Below are 20,912 nucleotides of genomic sequence, written 5' to 3'. Positions count from 1 at the left end.
CTCTGTCTACTTGATGTTTTTTTTCATGTCTGCACAGCAAATCACCCAACAGCTCGGATACTTTCAACTTATGTATTCATACTGGCTTGCCTTTCATATTAATTTTTATGACCTGGGTGGTGTGTGTATATGTGTGTGTTTTTAACATTCTGGAAATGTTTTAATCCTGGAGTGGAGAGAATTCCCTGCTGACAGGAATGTCTGCATTCTATTTGCAATTGCAGAGCAATATATTCGGCGGGCTGGATGAAAGTTTGGTGGGCCGAGCTGAGGCGCTGGCGGCGGTGGAGATTGGAGCTCCGAGCAGCAAGAACCAGCCGTTCAAGCCGGACGCCAGCTACCACACCATGAACAGCATCCCGTGCAGCTCCAGCTCGTCGTCCATCAGCAGTCACCCTCCTCCTCTTCCCTCGCACCACCACCCGCACCACCACCATCCCCACCACCATCACCATCACCCTCAGCAGCCGCACCCCCACCATCACAACCCCCAAAACCTGGACGGCGAGTTACTGGAGCACATGTCGCCGGGTCTGGGGCTGCCCACCATCACCGGGCCGGACGGCAGCGTGGTGTCGCCGCCTCCCTCCGCTCCCCCTCCTCCTCCCCCTCCACCTCCTCCACCACCCCCTCACATGGCCGCCATCAACCACATGCACCAGGCCATGAGCCTGGCAGCGGCCGCCGCTGCTCACGGTCACGGCCACAGCCTGGGCGCCTCGCACGGAGGCTTGGCGCCGGGCTGCCTGGGCGAGGTGGACGCCGACCCCCGCGACCTGGAGGCGTTCGCCGAGCGCTTCAAACAGCGGCGCATTAAGCTTGGTGTCACCCAGGCGGACGTGGGCTCGGCCCTGGCCAACCTGAAGATCCCCGGCGTGGGTTCCCTCAGTCAGAGCACCATCTGCCGCTTCGAGTCGCTGACCCTGTCGCACAACAACATGATCGCGCTGAAACCCATCCTGCAGGCCTGGCTGGAGGAGGCCGAGAAGTCCCACCGGGAGAAGCTCAGCAAGCCCGAGCTCTTCAACGGCGCCGACAAGAAGAGGAAGCGCACGTCCATCGCTGCCCCGGAGAAGCGCTCACTGGAGGCTTACTTCGCCATCCAACCTCGGCCGTCCTCCGAGAAGATCGCCGCCATCGCCGAGAAGCTGGACCTCAAGAAGAACGTGGTCAGGGTCTGGTTCTGCAACCAGCGGCAGAAACAGAAGCGGATGAAATACTCCGCAGGCCACTAGCGGGACTCCTTGGGGCAAAAGAGCGAGGGAGAACCTTAGACTGTAAATTCTCTCCCTCACTCCCCCTGATGGAGAGAGTTCACTTGGACTTTGCTGCAAGGACCTGATCGCCAACAAGTAAGAGTTATCTTTCTTTCTCAATGCCACCCACTGCCAGCGAAACAGGACTCGCCAAAACCTGATTGTGAGTTGGGCTAGACTGAGAATTTCAGGTTATACAGATGAACAAATGAAACAATGTCTTTTTTTAACAAACAATCGTAAGTCGCAACGTTTACAACAAACGAATAACGACCGGCTGAACTGAAATGATAGTGTTGGCAAACTTGCTGTGGCATTGATTTGAGCTTCATGTTTTGGATTGTATTCGTTCTTTTTTTCTTCCAAGTGTCACCTTTTCTACACCTCTGTTCCCTCGGCGCCTTGTAATACACTGGTACAGACACATCTGATCTGCTAAACTGCAGTAAAGAGCAGGACTTTTACTCTAGCATTTGATATGTTCTCGTGCAATCTCTTGCTATTGATTGTTTAAGGATTGCACTAATCCTTTTCCCACAGAACTCTTCCATCATCATAAGAAGTATACAATTTTGTCTTAATTTTTGGCACATTATACCACTGCGCACAGTAGTCATTATCTTTCTGAAATGGCTACTGTTTCCTTAGAAACCTGGTTGATCTCTTCCAATGTCCCTTTAAATTTCAGTTTGCTATCCCTTTCCCCCTCGCCAACAAAAAAAGGTCTCTACTCGGTGAATGAAAATGGCTGTGTGAGCAGCCTGGAGACTTCTCCCAGTGTCTGAAGGCTATTATTAGATTACTACCAAATAACCTGAGCCTGAATTATTCATTCAAATCGTCTCCGAAGTTAATTTCGTGTTCACTCGAATTAATTCCGCCTGTTTAATTCAAGTTGTGATAAGAGCCGAATAAATAAATGGGTTATTGAATATTTAATATAGTATGTTGGTTCAAATAGTGTAAGAAAAAATGATCGGGCAAGTAAGAAATGTCCGTGTATTTGTTCTTCTTGAAAAATATCTCTAACGAAGGATGAAAATTCGAGGAGAAATGTAAATCTTTAATTTTCGGCTGACACCACGCCGCATTCCACTCCTCTCCCCCACCCCCCCACCCCGTCCCAAATAAAAGGAAAATTAAAAAGGATTTAACACGCGCTTATATATGTATAAAATTTAAACCAATATTTATTTCGGCATTTTCTTCCTGGGATTCCCTCTTACATTCTGTGACAACGCGCAAAAAGGTTCAAATCCTGAGTGTAATATCTGATCAAAGATGCTCATCTTTGCCGATCGATCATTAAAAATGCAACATAGCTGAAACGGGCGTGGGGTCTGTTTCGATTTCGAATACAGTTTATTTTTAATTCATGCTTTGTGTTTTGTTCACTGAAGGGAAGAGGTTTAGAGGTGCGTCAATGAAAGTTAAAACAATCCTGCACATTTTCACGATCACGGGCGATTGATGCACTGCTGAAATACTTTGTTGTTTGGTACTAGCCTATCTTTTTAAAAGAAATAATAAAATAAAGGTACCTGGGTGTGTACCTGAATATTGTAAATATCATCCAATGGACTTGATGCACATATAGATATATTCTTACAGATTTTGATGTGTTGCTGTTGAAACAGAAACATTTTTACGTGACAAGCGCACGATTTCTGTATTGTATATGGTGTCTTAAAAATTGTTTCTTTCTTTGCTCTGGAGAGGTTTTACATTTTTATTTATTGATGTAATTTAATATTAAGTTATTGACATACTGGTTATTAAATGACTTATTTCATTAAGAAATTCTTTGACTATTCTTTCGAAGTTGAGCCATTTTAGTAATATTTGACTTCTGTAGTGTATGTTTTCATTGCAGGCTTGCTTCTGGGTATTTGTTTAATATCTCTTTGGACGTGGATAGCTTTATCTGTGAAAAAAAAACTGGCTTTTGAGTTCTTAGCATGGGATAAACATCGTGTTTTTGGAATAAAATCTATAGGCTCTTAACTGTATTTTTCAAATAACGTGCAGCTTTCATAGTTTTAAAAGAAAAAACACGGTACATTTTACTTTATATGTAAGATTACGCAGTCTTTAAAATAAAAGGCGATCTATTGACTTCATTGTTGATTATTATTGCTGAATAAGTGGCATCATAGAAAGGTTAAAACCTTTGCAGAAAATCCTGCGTGTGTTATCATTCGATATTGTCTGTTCCCCGATCATGATGTTTTATGATGGTGTAAAGAGGCGGTTAAAGGTATCGTTAGAAGTTTTCTTTAACTAAGAGGCGCGTATTTCTATTGCAAAATAACAAATAAAACGTGTTCAACTAACACACGTGCACGATGTGATGCAAGTTATTTTAAGCCACAGACTCGATCTGCTTTGCTTAGTGGTTATAGAGACATGACTTTGTTGCTAATGCTTTGGCAGTTAATGCCTGAATTGCCAGTGAGGGGTAAAAGGTACCTCGGAGAGATTGCAAATATTCTATTAGACTCCAATCAGGGGGTCTATGGAGAGTAGGATCTGTCCCAGGAGCTCCAGGCTGCCAGATGTCAAAGCTCGGCGCGCTCAGCCTGCCAGCGAGGAGTCTCTTTCACAACAAAATCTGTTTTGCAGCGGATCAATTGTACAAGAAAGCAGTCTGGTTTATGGTAAAACAAGGACAAAAATAAGCCTAAAGCTTCTGGAAATGCATGCGATTTTAATCTTTAGAAAATGGCAAGTTGTTAACTGTACAGTGGTAGGAAATGGGGAATTAATGCCACCTAGAGTCAACTATGAAAACCTTTCGAGTTTGCGCGTTTTAATTCAAAATACACACTTTCTATTAAATGAACCATGTCCAGTAGAACTGAACTGGGCACGGTGTTGACTTGCAATTTTGAGGATTATATTCCATTCAAAAATATTCCATTGATAACTGTAATCTTGCTTAAACTAGACATTTACTATTGTTGGCAAACGTTGGAATATCAACAATGGCCATTTATAGGGATATAGTATTCACTAATACCAGTATTCACATCGAAGTGATGGCAAATAATAACAGGATTAGTGCCTTTAATTCAGAAGTACTTTATTTATCCTTCACTCCCCCCCCCCCCCCACCCCCGACCCCCGCAGACTAATTAAACAGTGAACCACATCAGAGAACACAATTCCCTGTGGCTGTATCACAAGACTATATGAGGACCTGTAAATTTATTATTAGAAGAGGAATTAGTGGAAATCTTGAACAGGCTAATGATTAAAGTCCAAGTTTTATTATGTAGCGTTATAGTTTTATTTGAAAATATTGTTTTGGTGGAATGGAAAATTCGCTAACAGAGGGACAGCGGAATCTTTCTGAAGTATTAACAGACTTTGAGCGAGTTCATGGAGGCGGGTCCCTAAAGTCAATATTATTTTAAATGCAATGTGCCTCCGAAGCCTCTGAAAACGGATCTTCCCTATTTCAAAAGACGATTCTACAGGCGATTCCTTCTTTCTTATTAAATAAAACTGTTTTCACACCACGATGTTCAGAAGGTTAATATTTGCCCTGGTTCAGGTTCCGTAGGAAGTCAATCGGTGATGTATAAACTGGAACGCGTAGTAATCATTTCACAATCACTAAACAAAGTATGGTTCTGAGACATTTCATTTATTTAACGTTAACCCTTAGCCATTGCTATCGGTTTTGAGCTGATGTATTCTGCTCAAGTTTCTCTTGTTTATGTTTTCTACGCATTGCTGCATTTGTTGATCGATGGGCGGCAAATCATAAATACAGACACGTACTGATCACTCCCTATGAGGTCAATATTTTGTCCTTTTTTGGAGAACGCTCATTTCAGGATTGGTAAACATTCACCTAATTTTAACAGATTATTACCACTTTCAATTTTGCGAAATTAGCAAGTATCTTCTGCTTGTTCCACTCGTTCAAATGTTTCTGAAGTGTTCGCTCGTGGATAGTAAACAATCATTTTTATTGGTCCACCTCCACATAACATGCGATTTTGTTACCGCTCTTCAAATCTCACGAACGTTGACAAGGAAGAAGCAAAATATAAACATGCACGTCAGTTATCTTTAAGGGCTATTTATTGTTTACAGCTAGACCCGGAAAGGACGCATCTAAGATAATTTCCAATGTAAAAAACTACGTTGTCTACTGCTTTCATTAAGAGACCTGTACGTGATTATCAGGGAAAAGTAATGATTCAAGCTCACGATCCAGGCAAACCTAACAAATGATAGCTGTTAGTATGAACCAGACCATGCACCTGGACAGCACCCGGGGACAAGCGGTAACGTTGCATCTGTAAGGAATGTGAACTGTAAGTACACATTTGCAGTTATCCTTCCACGGTTAATTACAGGAGGTGTAGACTTGCCCAATTATCAGGGAGGATAATACATATCGCACATTGCTCATATCGTGAAACAACAGTGATCAATTCATCCTTAAAATATTTCTGATTGTAATTCCTCAGGAAGTGGGCCGATGTTCTCCACTGTTAATAGTAAATACAAATGCACCTTCTGAGCATTTATTCACTTTGAACCCCACGGCTTAAGGAAGACAGATTTCAAAACGCCTCCTTTAGATGATAAGCTTATTATTGGATTTGTTCATTTTGTACTTAACTTGCTTATTCCGCACACGACCTGATGAGGTTTTCTTGCAAGTCCTTAGAATACATGAATGATCGACTTCTGAAGTTCTGACGATTAAGGTTCGAAGTTTAATATTGTAACTCTTTTATGCCATAAGCTACTTTGGGATGAGATATTGTATTTACTTTCTTTGGTTATTGTTTTCTTATGTCACATTTGACTGCGATTATAATATCATGCCACGCATTTTTTGCGAGGGAATGGAATGAAATGGGAGGAACTTGTATCTTAAAGATAAGGTAGTTGGTATTGACGAGTTCGTACGATTAAAAAAACTGCAAGTAATGCTTAGTAATGAGTGTTCTAAAGACATCTGAAATGACATGCCAGAATATAGCAATAATGTTCACTGCGTCAGTAAAATGTTACAGTATTACTTGAATGATTATAAGCATCACCAAGAGAGAAAGGACTTTTTGTCAAATTAACAACTGTAACAGGGAGCTGGATAAGAATCTAAACTTTACCTCGCCCTCTAAATGAGTCATTCACTAAAAGGCTATTACGGGTATTAATAAATTACACAGCGAATTGCGAAATCCAGATAATTACAACGAATAAGTAAGTAATCATTAGTTATCTCAGCTAATTACTCTGGGTCACAGAGAGTTGGAATGTGAAATCCTCACCGGGAATTAAAATTAACTTTGCATAGTGCTCGTCTTTGCTTGACATCCCCAATCTAGTCACATGTCAGCTCCCGAGTGAGGAAATTCTCCGTTAATTTAAGAGGGCAGGAAGGAATCAGAATGCCGGAGCAGTGAATTAAGATTTAATAGTTTATTTTATGTTTCAATTGTTGGTATCTAAACATATTTCCTTAACGTAAAACATTTGTATACTTATTCCAATGGAATCCCAGTTTTAAATATAATTACTTGTAAACTGTTCATTTTAACGGCGAACTTGTTTAAATCAAACATCAATATACTTTAAACATTAAACTATCCAACATTTGCGTCTCACATTGGCTATATCTTGCATTTCCAACTTCCATGTTATAACATGTTCTTAATGGCCTTCACACAAGTAAATACAATACCGAATCTGCGCGTTTACTAGTGTAATCCCGTTTATCCGTAATTATGCAAGTTGTTTCTTTATGAACGATTTTTAAAAATATATATATAAATAAATTTCATGCTATTCTTTGGTTTTGATAAAATTTTAATTACGTCTGGGACCAGTGGAACACCGCCTAGGGACTTGCAGAGAATATTTTAACTGTACATTTGCAACAACTGTCTGCCTTCAAAGACGTGACTGCTTTTAATCTCGAATTAACCAAACTGTAGGATAAAAATTGAATTTCATGGATCCCTCCTCCCCACAAACGTTATATTTTGCAAATGAATCCCAGATTCTATTTTAAGAGTGTTTGTCCCTCAACAAATCTAAACCATACACATAGATCTCCAATTACCTTTTCGTTAATAATAGATGGATTTGGTATAGAGGTGGCATTATATTGAGGTTTTGGAAGTTTTTTTTAAAAAAATACGGTTAATGCAATATTAATCGGTTGTAGCCGTATAAGAATGGGGGTGTCTTTTTTTGTCAACCAGAGATCCACGGAGATGGGACGTGAATGAAGGCAAAAAAAAAAGTCCCGCGTGTAATTGTGTTTCTAGACAATGCTTTCGGTAAGTAAAAATATTCTGTATATTTTGCAACCGAAGTAGTGCGTGATATTCACAGTAGTATTTATGTTGGTTCTTCCACGTAGTCATTAAGATAAAGGGTTTTAATGTTCTGGGAATAAATATGGATCGTCCTTCCCGATAAACTCCTTTGTAAATGGTGAATATGAATGAATGGAATGCCAGCCAATATTGCAGCCCAACCAACGGACATTTAAACGGACAGGCTGCACCCACACAATGACAACGCAAACATAGCAGTTAACAGCGTGGAGCATCTTCTTCGCCATACAATGTAAACACAAAATAGTCGAATAGGAGGGAATATTGAGATGAAGTTATCAAAGCGATCGTGTTACGATGCAAAATATGAAATAAAATATTCCTAAATTTTGAGTTACACCAGTATTAGGCCAATTTAACTTAAAGTAACAACACTCTCCAACTTCTTCCACTGCTTGTAATTGATGGTCAATTGGATGGTGATTTAAAAGAATTCTTGCACTGTTGTTAGGAAATAACTGGAGTTGTAAAGTTGTTTTTCTGCGCAATATTATAACGTTTCAGAGCGGAAAAACAGTTTTTGTATTGTTTTGGTTGATATGTAAAGAATACGCAGAGAATACTCAACCTATGAAAATGTTGAGTAGATGATTTTAGTCGTTAGCAATATTTCGGGAACGGCCTATTTTAATACTGGAAGTCCTTATTTTGGCAATCCAAGAATTTCACAAAGGATAATTGTTTTTTTTTCAATCGGTAGCCAAAAATATCAAATCAATGGAGCAGCCCATCATTTTAAAGCTATAGCTTGTGGTTAACTTTTAGTTCTTAGGTTTCTACAGTCTGCCGAATGGACCAGCAAATTTCCATTCTATTTATATCTATTTATCTATCTATCTATCTATCTATCTATCTATCTATCTATCCATCCATCCATCCATCCAATCATCCATCCATCCATCCATCCATCCATCCATCCTTCCTGCTGTCTTGCCTATCCTTCCCTTAGTGTATTTTCTATACAGTATTTATGTGCCTTTTATATTTATGACCTCCATGTTGTATTTTGGTGCTCTATGTGAGAATAACATGCTTCCTCTTTTAAATCACATCAGCTCCTTTCATTTTACCACTGCTTCTGGAAACTATACCAAGATTAATACGTAAATCAAACCATGCATTGACCACACCACATAAGCTCTTCATTTTTTGTATATAATTATCAGCGAGTTATAGTTACATCAATATAAAGTATAATCATTGGCAATGAGGAAAGTATAGCAAAAGAGCATTTTCAATAAAAGCAGTTGAATAAGCAATAGACGTAACCATTTTTCCAGGAAATATACTTGCAGAATTTAAACACGCAAAATCCATACCTGAGCTGGTATGATTTTTATAGAGTATGCCGTTAACTGTATCTGCAGTTTTACAACAATACGTTGAACAAATATCAGTGCGTTACAATTAAACAATACCTTCTACATAGCACGACCATAATAACGCTTTATGTCCTAATAACGAGGAATAGCAACGATGCTACAATTATGTTTAAAAGCAATAAGCATAATGTAGTCTGCTCAAGTTTAAGAACGAAATTTTACCGGAAGCAAACAGTAATGAGTCGTAAACAAGCGACTTTTTTTTTGCAAATATCTTAGAGATCTTATTAAGTGTCACATTCAATTTTTGTCTTTATAAGCACCGTATCTAATTAACAAGCCCATTGTTGTTTTATTCACCATCTCTGATTTGATGTAACTGTAACAGATGTAACGTTCATGGATCACCATTTCTGTAGTTGGGCTAAGTGCAGCAAGAATGTGATTTCAGTAAGTAGATGCAATGTCATTGAAATTCTTCATCTGAAAAAGTATCGACAGATTTGTGTTCATGATAAATCCGAATTGAAATTTCAGACCGGACAATGTACTAGGACTGCCCTTAAAATGGGGTTTTGTGGAACGTGCCGAAATGCAGCTCATAACTAGGTAGGACGTCGCCACATGACAATTCACTCCCACTTTTACACGTCAGAATCATAGAACAGGGCACCTTCTCTGAAATGTTCTAATACACCAGAGCAAATCTGTTACCAAAATTCCAGCAAAAAGAACAATGAACGGAAAGCCGATATCCCAAACATTTATTCTGAGGTGATGAATGGCCATGTTTTATTTCATACAATATAACCTTTTCATTATGGCGAAATACATCTTTGATAGTGTCACTTGGAAGGTGAAGAAAATTATTTTATAGATTATGAATCCCCCTTTTGCCTCATTCACCAATAGGTAAGCCTATTAATCTGTACGAACCTCGAAACATATTCTTACTCATTAACATTGTTCCACATCAAAAATCTGAGCCGACAGAGAGAGCTCTAACGGCATATAAGGGATCGTCCGTGGAATTAAACCGCGCCCACAAAGGACATACTGATTTCACTTTTACAATGATAAGTGAATTCTCCGGAATTACCGCGATGCTCCACCAATATCCATGTTCAAAGCGTAAGGCGTGGCTATTTACCACTGTATTTGGAAGGAACATGGATGGGATCATCTTGATTTGAATTAGGGTTTGATCTGAGAATAGATCCATTATCTATATTGGATGTATGTTGTGAGCCCCCTGTCAGCTACATTCTGCCGCAGATCTATTAATCATCTCCACAAGGAGTGCCAGTATGTCAGAGCTTTACTCACTCCTCAGTTTATACAGAACGGAATCATTTACATAAAGTCCTTTAGGCAAATAACTGTTGGGGCTCTAATTTATATCTGATCGAAAATTAGCCGTCATTATGCGCTCCATTAGCACTGTCTTTAATGTGGTTCTAAGCACCATTTGTCAAAGCGCTTGTTAATATCCTTCAAGTCTTTAAACTTGAGAGCTCATTAAAGTATAGGCCCCATTATTGATGTCATGTAGATGAGAATTTGGAAGAAATCATCGAAAACACTGTCTTTTCTTGAACCTCCACTGCATACACACCCCCAAAGCGAAACAGAGGGGTGAAAATCGCTGCGAAATTCAAAAAGTGCTTTGAAAACACATGAATGCAGAGTTGGCTTTTTAAAATTTCTTTGGACAAGAAGAATTTTAAACACCAGCTCAGCCTACAGCAACAGGTATTAAACCCCAAACAGAATGAATTCGATATTCGCAAATAGTTTGTTGTCCTTATTATATGATCGCCATAATTCTTGATAAGTTAGATCAAACTTTAAGGTTTGCTGAGAGACTTCTGCAGAGGCTGACAACGAACACAACTTTTGCACAGTACACTCCACAGTGCCCATACTGTTCATCAACTGTATAAGTCAATGGGTTATTCAACTGAAATTGTATCTTCACCGTGCCAAATGTTATCAGCTGTTTATCTGTTCATTAGACAACAATTGCCAATGATTTCTCAAAAACAATCCTTGGAATCATTTGATAAGATTTCAATCTTCCTAGGTTGATTTGAATTTGCACCTAATGCCCAATTGACTCTATGCTCCATGTGGCTAAGTAGTAATATTAGAGAACAGGCAGCTCTCGCCTTCCCGGTCTCCCTTTGTTATTTTCAGGTGACCCACCCATCTTTTTTTCTGGTATTTGCAGCAGCGGGGCTGTTGCTGGATGTAAGTGGGAAACTGTCCCTGGATGGTTGCTGGTTGCACAACGATCACTCAATGGGTATCACCTCACAGAGCTACGGGACCGGCAGCAAATATGCTCTCATTTCATGATTAAGTTGCGCTCGCTTAATTACGTGAACATTATTGCATTATCTATCAGATTTCTCATATGGCAACGCAAAGGACAATAAATTATCACTAAAATCTGGAACGAATCCATACATTAATATGCTCTTGCTGAATATACTAACATACACATTAACCCAACTCGATAATCTATATCCCTGCATCTGCAGCCAAAGGGACAGATGACCACCGACTTCCATATAATCACTCAGAGCTGCCAAAGGTCGGCACAATAAACACCGACATCTCGTGAAAATAAAGCAATTAAAACCAAAAACGGAACCTAGTGATCAAACATGTTCTGTCATGCAAAAGCAGGTTGGTTGCAAGGATCAGATTTACAAAGCACAAGTGGCGTAATGCATGGAATTCTCTGAAATCTCCCGTTAATCTTCAAGTTCCATTTCGTTACTATTAAGACGTTGAAGAGCAGAAAAAAAACGCAACATTGCGAAGTCGCTTAGCCGTACAACGATCACATGGATGCAATTTTCCTCTGAGTAGCATAGCGAAATCATCAATTGTATTATTTACGAATGCGAATAGGATTTTGCCACATCTAGGACACAGAGGGAAAACCTTACTGAAGCAGAGGAATGTGTCATTGAATGAAAAATTCGGATCCTTTATATGTTACGGTGCCATGATATTATGAGCCACATATGTTAGTGGATTGTCTCAATATATAGACATGTAGAACATCCTTGGTGTTTTAACCTAATTTTCAAAGATCAATGTAATTTTACATAGCGAGAATGTGAACGCCATAAGCGATTTAAAAAAGTTCCAATTAAGAACAAAATTACAGTTAAACACACAAACCAGATATTTGGTTCTAACTTATTTCTGGTGAGCTCTCTTCAAATGGCCAGTGAAACCACAATCTTCCCCGTTCAATCTGATACGTCTTTCTTCCTTATATAATTCAATGCGTTGTCAATAACCTGACTGCACAATGTGACTTTTGATGGTTAATTTCTTGAAAGGACACCCATAGGTCATTACAGCAGCAAACATTGGAAAGCAGCAAATATGAGATTCTTTATTGTTATGGAAATCTCCATTCCCCTTGTTTTTACGGGCTCCTTTAGGCTATAGCAATAAACAGCGTAATTAGAATGCTAAAGACAGATGTAAATAAAAGAAACGACACAGTACTGATAGATGAGTCGCTAGGTCAGGCCCTCATCAAACAGCCCAGTTGGTAGCAAATGATCTTCTCCATGCCAGTGGCCGTGGGCAAAAACAGGGGACAGAGAAAAGAATACTGGGCAGAGCTTTTAGGCAATAATTACATCAAAATGTCACTGCATCTGAGCAGCAGGCAGAAGCGCAAGCAGACGCGGTCACAAACGGGTCTACTGTGTTATTTATTATTTTGACAGGATATTCGCCTCTTGTAACTGACATTCTCTTCTTACACGCCCCCGTTCACTAATTGGTCCAGAAAATATGTATGCAAACCCAACAGTACTTTAGGACGGTTTTCACTTATTGTTCCAAAACGTGTCGCTATTATTTATACTTGTCTTTACAATTCCATTCATTTGAACCCATTTATTTTTACACCTATGCAATAACCGCACGTTGCGCTGTTCTTTGACATAATACTGTATTTTTATGGCTATTTATGCTCATCGTCAGGCGTCATGATGTAAATATTTATAAAATTTTTCTCAGAGAAAAAGGTGATCAGAATGCTCAAAGCATAGCAATAATTTATACTATTGAAATAACCAAATTTGCTTCACAGTGATTGCTTTTTAAAAGCATCTTTAACGGTTCTCTACGCAAAAAAAAAACACCCCATTGGAATCTAGCCCCTACACTGGGGGCAATGTTAAGGGTGTACAGTATTATACATTTTGATTAAAAGGTCGAAGTAATTTTCTTGTTTCAGTCAGGCTGGTTTGTGAGCACGAGAGAATTGTCAGCCCGAGAGAAGTCGCCGCAAGAATCATCATTGAGTCAAGCTTGTTCATACTGCTGAACTTCAGCCAGTTAAACCTTGCTTTAAAAACTTGAAGAATGTTCTGTTCTAGGGGGTGAAGCTTGCATAACAGTTCCAAGTAGTTTTGTAGACAAAGTAGAACCAATTTCTAACCTATAATTCTGGCATCCATCACTTCAGATATTGTCAGCGATGAGAATAATTTAGGAAACACATTCTGTCAGGGCAGAGAGCTTGCCAATTAAAAATTCAAAGCTTTTTGAATATTATTTGGCTATTGGCGATGACAATTTTTTGCTTTGTCTAAATATTCTTTGTTTCTGCGCTGGCAGTCAGCCTTACAATTCGACATATTTGAAAATAAATTTTAAAGGATTCGGCATAAAGCATATTTTGAAGATTTCAATTTGAATTATAATGAGATTTCTACGTTAGTTATAAAAATATGCTTCTATTAAATATGAGCATTATATACCAAGATGATTTATTAATAGCAGCTTTTCTTTTGCTACTTTGGTCTTTAGGAATACGCGTTTTTAATGCAGATCTCTGCATTATTTCTTACAGTTCACAACCAATATAAAATAGGCACACCTTTCATTCAAACAGCTCTAACCACGTATCCATACTTCCAATATAGGGTTAGAACCACAAGCATTAAAGTAGTTTCCCTCCATGTTTACTTGTGATATTTGTTACAGTACCAACTTTTCAACTAAATAGGCACAAACAAATTTAAATAGACAAAAAAGTTAAAATATTTTCTCATAAGAGTAAAGTCCCATGGGCCTTCTATTAAAAGTCTTCCTTCAATTTGATACAACTATAACTCTTAAATTTTACTTAATCATTTTACACCATATTATAAATAATATAAAATATGTGACTCAGACTTGTCACAAAGCATTATAATAAGTTCAGTCGCTTTTGTAAGCTATAAATGGACAAAATAAGAACTGTATTTTGCTGTAATTCTTACCAAATAACAAGCTGAAATAATTCACTACACCCAAACAAGAATTAGAAACTGACTAACCGGACTAATTGGGTACCAAGTCATGAAAACTCAAAAGCAAGGTACGTACACATGATGTCAATACTATTGTCAATCATGAGCTGGTCGATATAAATTGGAAGTCCCGACTTTGCATCCGTAGATTGTGATTCTTTAAGTTACGTAATTGAATAAGGTATGTGATTTCATTACGGAAGTTCTTGATATTTCAACGTTATAAACCTTTCCTTAGAAAAATCCCCAGAAATTTCCTATAAACATTTTTCCTATTCAGACATTCTTTGCCAATCCGAAAGTTACAATAAACAAAAATAGACAGGAAAGCAAAATCCACAATTTCGAGGTAATACACAAAAAAATATACAGTTTTGTGCTTGGCAAGTCCATAAATACGCCTACCGAAAGAATCACCAGTCCATTGCTCGTGAAGGTTAAATATGGTAATCTGCTGACAGACGCCCATCGAACTTATTTACAATCGCTAACTCTAGTTATCTATAAACCTCATTGCGTCTGTAAAGCCAAACATGACACATTTGCAGCATTGTCTGTCATGTGAAAACTTTACTTTTAATTGACTTAATTTTGCAATATGTTAACGTCCGTTGTCGATATGACTGTATTCATACCCAGTTCTACACTTTAATTACACAGCGACGATTTGTTCACCATATTACGCTGAATCAATTTTATCAGTTATTCTAAAATCACAAGTTGTAAAATCATATTTATCACAAGTAATTGGAGACCAAGACTCTTAGGATTCTAGGTCTTGTAATAAAAAAATCGTGATTTCCTTTGCTGCGCTGTGCGTTTGACAGGGTCAAAAGATCATGGTCAAAAGGTCTTCTCTGGTCAATACTTTTTAGGCGAACCGACTGCACTGATTGGGCTACGTGACCTTGTAGAAATCAAGCACCTTGAAATTCATGAAGAAATTCATCAGTAAATGTTTAAAGTACGTAGGTGGCTTTATCTTATATTGAATCCACTTACCGATTTATCCTCTAATTATATTGCAGATTTTAAAAAAGGTTCTCACGAACAGAAAACTTTATTGGGAAAGAGACATTGCCTTGAATTTTTTGGAAACGGAGGAAGAAGAATTCTTGAAAAGCAGCAATGATGCAAGTCAAAAAAGTCTACAACTTCATGGTAGAAGCATGAAATAATGCGGAATCTTATTAATATAACTTCCAATTCTCTTTAGTGAATGTTATATTCTAACGAGCACATCACTGGATCGGCCAACAAAACTTGTTTCCGGCCTAGACTATGACCACCATTGAACGACAGATGGCAAGATTGAAAGAATCAAGACATTAAATAAGAATCAAAATTAACCGAAAAAAAATAAAATGCTGAAGTAATTCCAGGAAATGTTATGTAAGGAAATAGATAATGACGACAGAGGAAAGAAAGTACTAAGAATGAAAAAAAAACAAAAAAGAGAAATTGAGTTTGGAAGTTGAATACAGGTGAAAAAAAGAGAAAAATGAGCAATGTGAGTACCGTGAAATTCATATCAATCATTGCGTTTGTTTTCCGAATAAAAGTTATTCGCTCTCCCTTTCTCACTTGTTTCATCGCAACTGATTTTGAATTTGCAAAAAAAAGGACTCGCAGAAACATAACTTCAAATTCAAAAGATCTGAAGCTTTAGGTGTTTGCCTAAGAATTTAAGTCTTTGACTTCCCATCGCTTTGAATTTTGACTACAGTCTGATGATTTATGTTGTAGACTAGGTTTCTGGTGACTCTGATGACACGGCTCCGCAAATGAAAGCAACGTTGAATTGAAGGGGAACGCTTGGGGTGTCACAATAAGCTCAGACTTCTCCCGAACACACGCGTTTTTGTCTCGTAATTTCGTACTTTCTGGTCGTTTTCCCGGTATACTCGCAGACAAGTTATTCTGGTCTCGGGAGACGTGTTGATTTAATTGTGTAGTTCTCACGCCTTTAATGACCTGTAAAGGAGAAGTGCATCTCCTTTAGAAAATCTTGAGGCCCGCAGGTTCACGTGGACCCTTCTGAGATCACCTCTTGGCAATAAAGGAACGGATCCTATGCACCATTCGGTGTTGCCAAGGTACCAGTACAGTCGTAGTGATGCAGCTTGGGCCAAATCTCTGGCTCTGCTGTTTATGTGGCTGCGAGAAAATGTAGACAAGTACGCCTATCTCGACCAAAACTGAGCAGAAGTCACTCATATCACTCAGTCAGAATGATCCCAGCACTTTGCCATCCTGCAGCTTATTTCCACCACAATCATCATGGATATGGACAAGGCATGAATCCATGTTTTAAAGATATCATCTCTAACAGACACTGCTCGTTCAGAGTAAGAAAAGCATTTAGGTTCCACAAGATTTCTGGATGTTGAATCCCAGTGGAAACTTTTCTTGATTGTTATGATGTTTACCTCTGTGTTAAATGCAAGCCTTGGTTTTTGGGCAATACTCTGCCTGTGCGTCAGAATGTGGTCTCACACTTGAAACACTTCACCCTAAAATCTAGGCTACTCCTTCAGTGCTGAGGTGAGTGAATGTTGCACTGTCAGACATGCTCTTGGATGCAACATAAAATTGAAGTACCCTCTGCCCTCTCAGGTGAAGGCAGAAGACCAGCATTCACTATCTCCACGTAGGGAACATCTGCCAGTACCCCTGTCAAAATTAGTCTCTCATGCAACACAGCTGAAATAAGCATGTTCATATTGTTTGGGGGCGGGTGTATCAATATGCACAAATGAGTTGTTAATTTCTTGTTACATCAGTATTTCATTGATTGGGAAATCCAGAGGCTACGAAATGTGCAATATAAGTACAGTTTTGCCTGCACCCCTTGCATTAACATTTTTATGATATATTCTAATGTACATATCTATAAGGAAAAATATAATATAATTTCATTGCTCTAATGTTTTCTGGACCACTTATCAAATTCTTATGTTGGCATGTTCATTCTGATTGCCTACCCTGCTCACTAGAGTGTTGATGATGGTGTATTTGCACCACCAGCACTTATCTGAACCAATAAGTCCAAGGATTGGTGGAAATTGGACCCCAGGTCTCATCAGTACACTCAATATTGGCCCATTTTCCGTATTAAGCTTTGAGTAATCAGCACTGCACTATTTACCTCCCTGATAGATAGTGAAGAACTGCTTGCTTTGGAATATACCCACCAGACCTGGCCTCGTGGGGCTGTTGAAGCCACCAAAATAGGGTAGCCCTATCACTAAGCCCATCATTGTCCATGAATTTTGATAAGGAATCCTACATTGGCTCCATGATTCACTTCTTTAAATGACTTCTTTTTAACTACCAAGGTGTGCTCAAATTCATTGTAGACTTAGGGGAAAATGGTTATGACATTTCTATTCTTGTTCTCATAATTCTCTGAATGTGCTTTCCAGATGTTTTCATGCCAATTTGCTAACAGGATGTCAAATTTACATATGTTGGAGATCTAAAATGATAGAAAATGCAGGAGAAGCTCAACAGGTCTGGAAGCATCTGTGGAGAGAGAAAAGGAGTTAATGTTTTAAGTCAGACATGACACTTCTTCAGAACACTCAAACTTATAATATCTGAAATAATTGTGGAACCTAAATATTTTATTGCAGTATTTGTGTTCTCCTGCCAGTGCAGGTTCGAACTCAAAGACTTACATATAAAATTCTTAAGCTATTTACCAAGGAAGAGTGTTTGATGTGGTTTCCTATTGCTTTGCCAAAGTTTTTAAATTTTGGAGTATCCCTTCATGGAAACGCTGCTAACAAAGCTAAAAATTCCATTACATTTTATGTTTGGTGTTTTTAAGCTTGGGAATGTTTAGGTGCACTATTATCAGAGCTGGGGAATTGAAAGCACCCACATCTATTTTTCGGAGCACTCTTATGGGACCCCAACCCAATATTTTGAGCTGTACTTTGGTCTCTGCACACAGGAACTCTCTGGAGATAACTGACCCAGAAGTAGGAATACCATCACAATCTGGATTGGGGTTCAAACAATTTGCTTCTGACTCAGAGGTAGGAATTCTATAATTTACGGAACAGGAGTATATTAATTGATTAAAATGCTTTTTATTGCCTTCATTAACATTTTACTAAGCTTCTTTTAAAAGCCTGAGTTTTTTTGCCCAGAACTGGTTTGGGTTGTGCAATCTGAAATTGTGAAATTATCTACCTTCCAAGAAATAATGGTGCTGTGCAGTTAGCTAGGCATGAAATCCTTTCTTTAGCAATTTCTAATCATATGTCATTCAAACAAATGCTAAACAGCAATATTGGAAAGATTTACAGTATTAAAATTAATAATCTTTTGTTTACAGAGAACACTGTGTAAGCTAAAAAATGAAAAAATAGTTTGTTTATGTATGTTGAAATTTTTGCCTGAAGTTTTAGAAATGTCACACAGTAGTAGAGACAGACTCTGATTAGCGGAAAAGAAAGAGTACAAGAGAGAAAAAAAAACTGAATCCAGAGAGAGACAAAGTGAGAGTGAAAGGTAGAGATAGGCTCAGAGAGAGAAAATTACTAAGAAAGAGTGGGGGACAGAGTGCAGTCAGAGAAAAAAAGTGTGAGAAAGAACAGACCAGGATCACAAAAAGAGAGAAAATTAAATGGGGGAAAGAATTTGGAGAGGTTAGTGGTCATGGTGCTTTTAGTGGCGGCCAAGTTGGGTGGTTGGGAGGGTTGGGAAGGAAATTTGTTTCTAAGTTGTCAAACTCAACCTCAACCTTCTAACATTTTTAGTTCTGTTTCTAATAAAGGCAGGCTGAGGGACACTGACAAATCCACTCTCAGGAATCATCACTGAAATCTTTCGAGGATTCTGTGTGCCTGAGTTTTAACTTACTTTTTAGTTTTATTTCATGTAGACTGGGATTCCTGGAACACAGAAATCCCAGCAGTTAAAAGGAAACAAGAAGGGCCCGATCCACGAGCTAAGTGCTTTGAATGTACTTTTTGTTGTCTAGGAGAAACAGGAATATTTCCCCTGGTTCCTCCCACTTGGAGCACTGTGAACACTTGGCAACCACTGGAATTTCTGGATGCTGTTGCTGTTTGATGTGCTGCAAACTCCTATGATGCCTGTTTCTCATTGCCCCAGTGTGATGGCATGTTTATGCAGTATCATATTCACAGGTGCTGTTCATTTTGATAGCTGCTGGGTGAAAAGCTAGTCACAAAAATTAAAAGGTGACCTGCCATTAGAGTCAACAAAATGTGCAGGAAACCATTTCCATACTTCCTGTTCAAAGAGCTTCAATTTCCCCCTCTCCTGTTTCAAGCAAATATTGGAACCTATGTCTTTCTTCATGTGAAATTACTAAAAAGTGACCATCTGAATCTGAAGTCAGTTAATTACTTCAGAAAATGTCAACACTACTACCTGTAAGACAGACATGCAAAAGGTTAACACTTTGGAATACTGGGAGAGGGCAATGTAGTGATGGGACATAGGAAGGGAAATAAGTAAGTGCCCCACTATGTAAACCGGATAACCTGAATTTGGCACAAAAGCAGAAATTGCTGGAAAAGCTCAGCAGGTCTGGCAGCATCTGTGGAGCGAAATGAGAGTTAACATTTTGGGTCGAGTGATCCTTCCTCAGAACCTGACTTTGGCATTGGGTTACTTGCTGCTCTGTTTACCCTGATACCCTGATTGTCAACATCTTGTCTAGAGTCCTGAGATGGGCTGGAGAAATCTACTTGTTTTAGCCAGGATGCACTTGAATGTCACTGTACCCAAAATCAAGTTTTAGTGACAGAGAAATTGAGCATGCATCACACATACACTTCCCGTTTGTGTCATTATTAATTAGGTAATAAGCAGTCCTTAAAGGACCACTAGAAGCCACTTAGAAACTGGTCAAAATTATTTTACAGTTTTATTTTTATGGGACCAGAAGCAACAGCTAATGTAAGGCCTTAGACCCTGACTTTAGTCCAGACTTCATCTGTTGACTGGTTCCACACAGGATTTGACTGATTCTGGGGAATTCATTTGTCAATGATAACTGTTGGAGATCTTACAAAAACGTGTACTTCAGGAAATCCTGATTGCATTCACTTTTGACATAAACATCATTTAAAAACCAAATAGCAGACCTGTAAGTTGGATCTATTTAAAATAACTAGGGATAGGAAGGGAGAAAATGAACAACTCACAAGAATAAGGGATGGAACAGCAGGACAAAAGTAAACAGGCAATTTAAAGTTGGTCTGTGGCCCCTTGTAACAAAGAAAAGGGTCAGTCAACCAACATTTCCGTCATGAACAATGGATTTGGGCAAAGAATTTGTGGACAGTCAGTAATGAATCAGTAATAAATGAGGCTTCTCAGATTGGACCCGATTATGTGCATAGAGATGATGATTTCTGGATGTAGTCCTTTGAATGAAAATGTAGCAAGTAAAACAGTGTGCCTTATGAAAGATAATCCCTGAGGCATTGCAACATTGTAGCCATACAGATCATATACAGATACTAATATTCCTTTACCAGCTCCATGCTCCCATATTTAGGAACCCTAATTTCTTTACTGGTTAAGTGCTTCCTTTTCAATGGATGATGAAAAAATCTGCCAGAGAGATATGATATTAATAGATGT

The 20,912-nt window shown here is 38.7% G+C and overlaps 1 protein-coding gene across 1 annotated transcript in view; it reads left to right on the top strand.

The window, feature by feature from the left end:
* The window catches only part of pou4f2 (POU class 4 homeobox 2), a 1,614-nt gene extending 379 nt beyond the window's left edge, over positions 1–1,235 (top strand). Inside the window, exon 2 of the mRNA XM_020519639.2 lies at positions 225–1,235. Within this exon, the coding sequence (XP_020375228.2) occupies positions 225–1,235 (1,011 nt within the window). The remainder of the gene's footprint in view (positions 1–224) is intronic.
* Positions 1,236–20,912: the final 19,677 nt, after the last annotated feature.

The sequence above is a fragment of the Rhincodon typus genome, chromosome 1 (assembly GCF_021869965.1).
Source record: "Rhincodon typus isolate 14 chromosome 1, sRhiTyp1.1, whole genome shotgun sequence".
Classification (NCBI taxonomy): Eukaryota; Metazoa; Chordata; class Chondrichthyes; order Orectolobiformes; family Rhincodontidae; genus Rhincodon; species Rhincodon typus.
The sequence above is the reverse complement of the archived record's forward strand: the minus strand, read 5'-3'. Positions and strand labels throughout refer to the sequence as shown.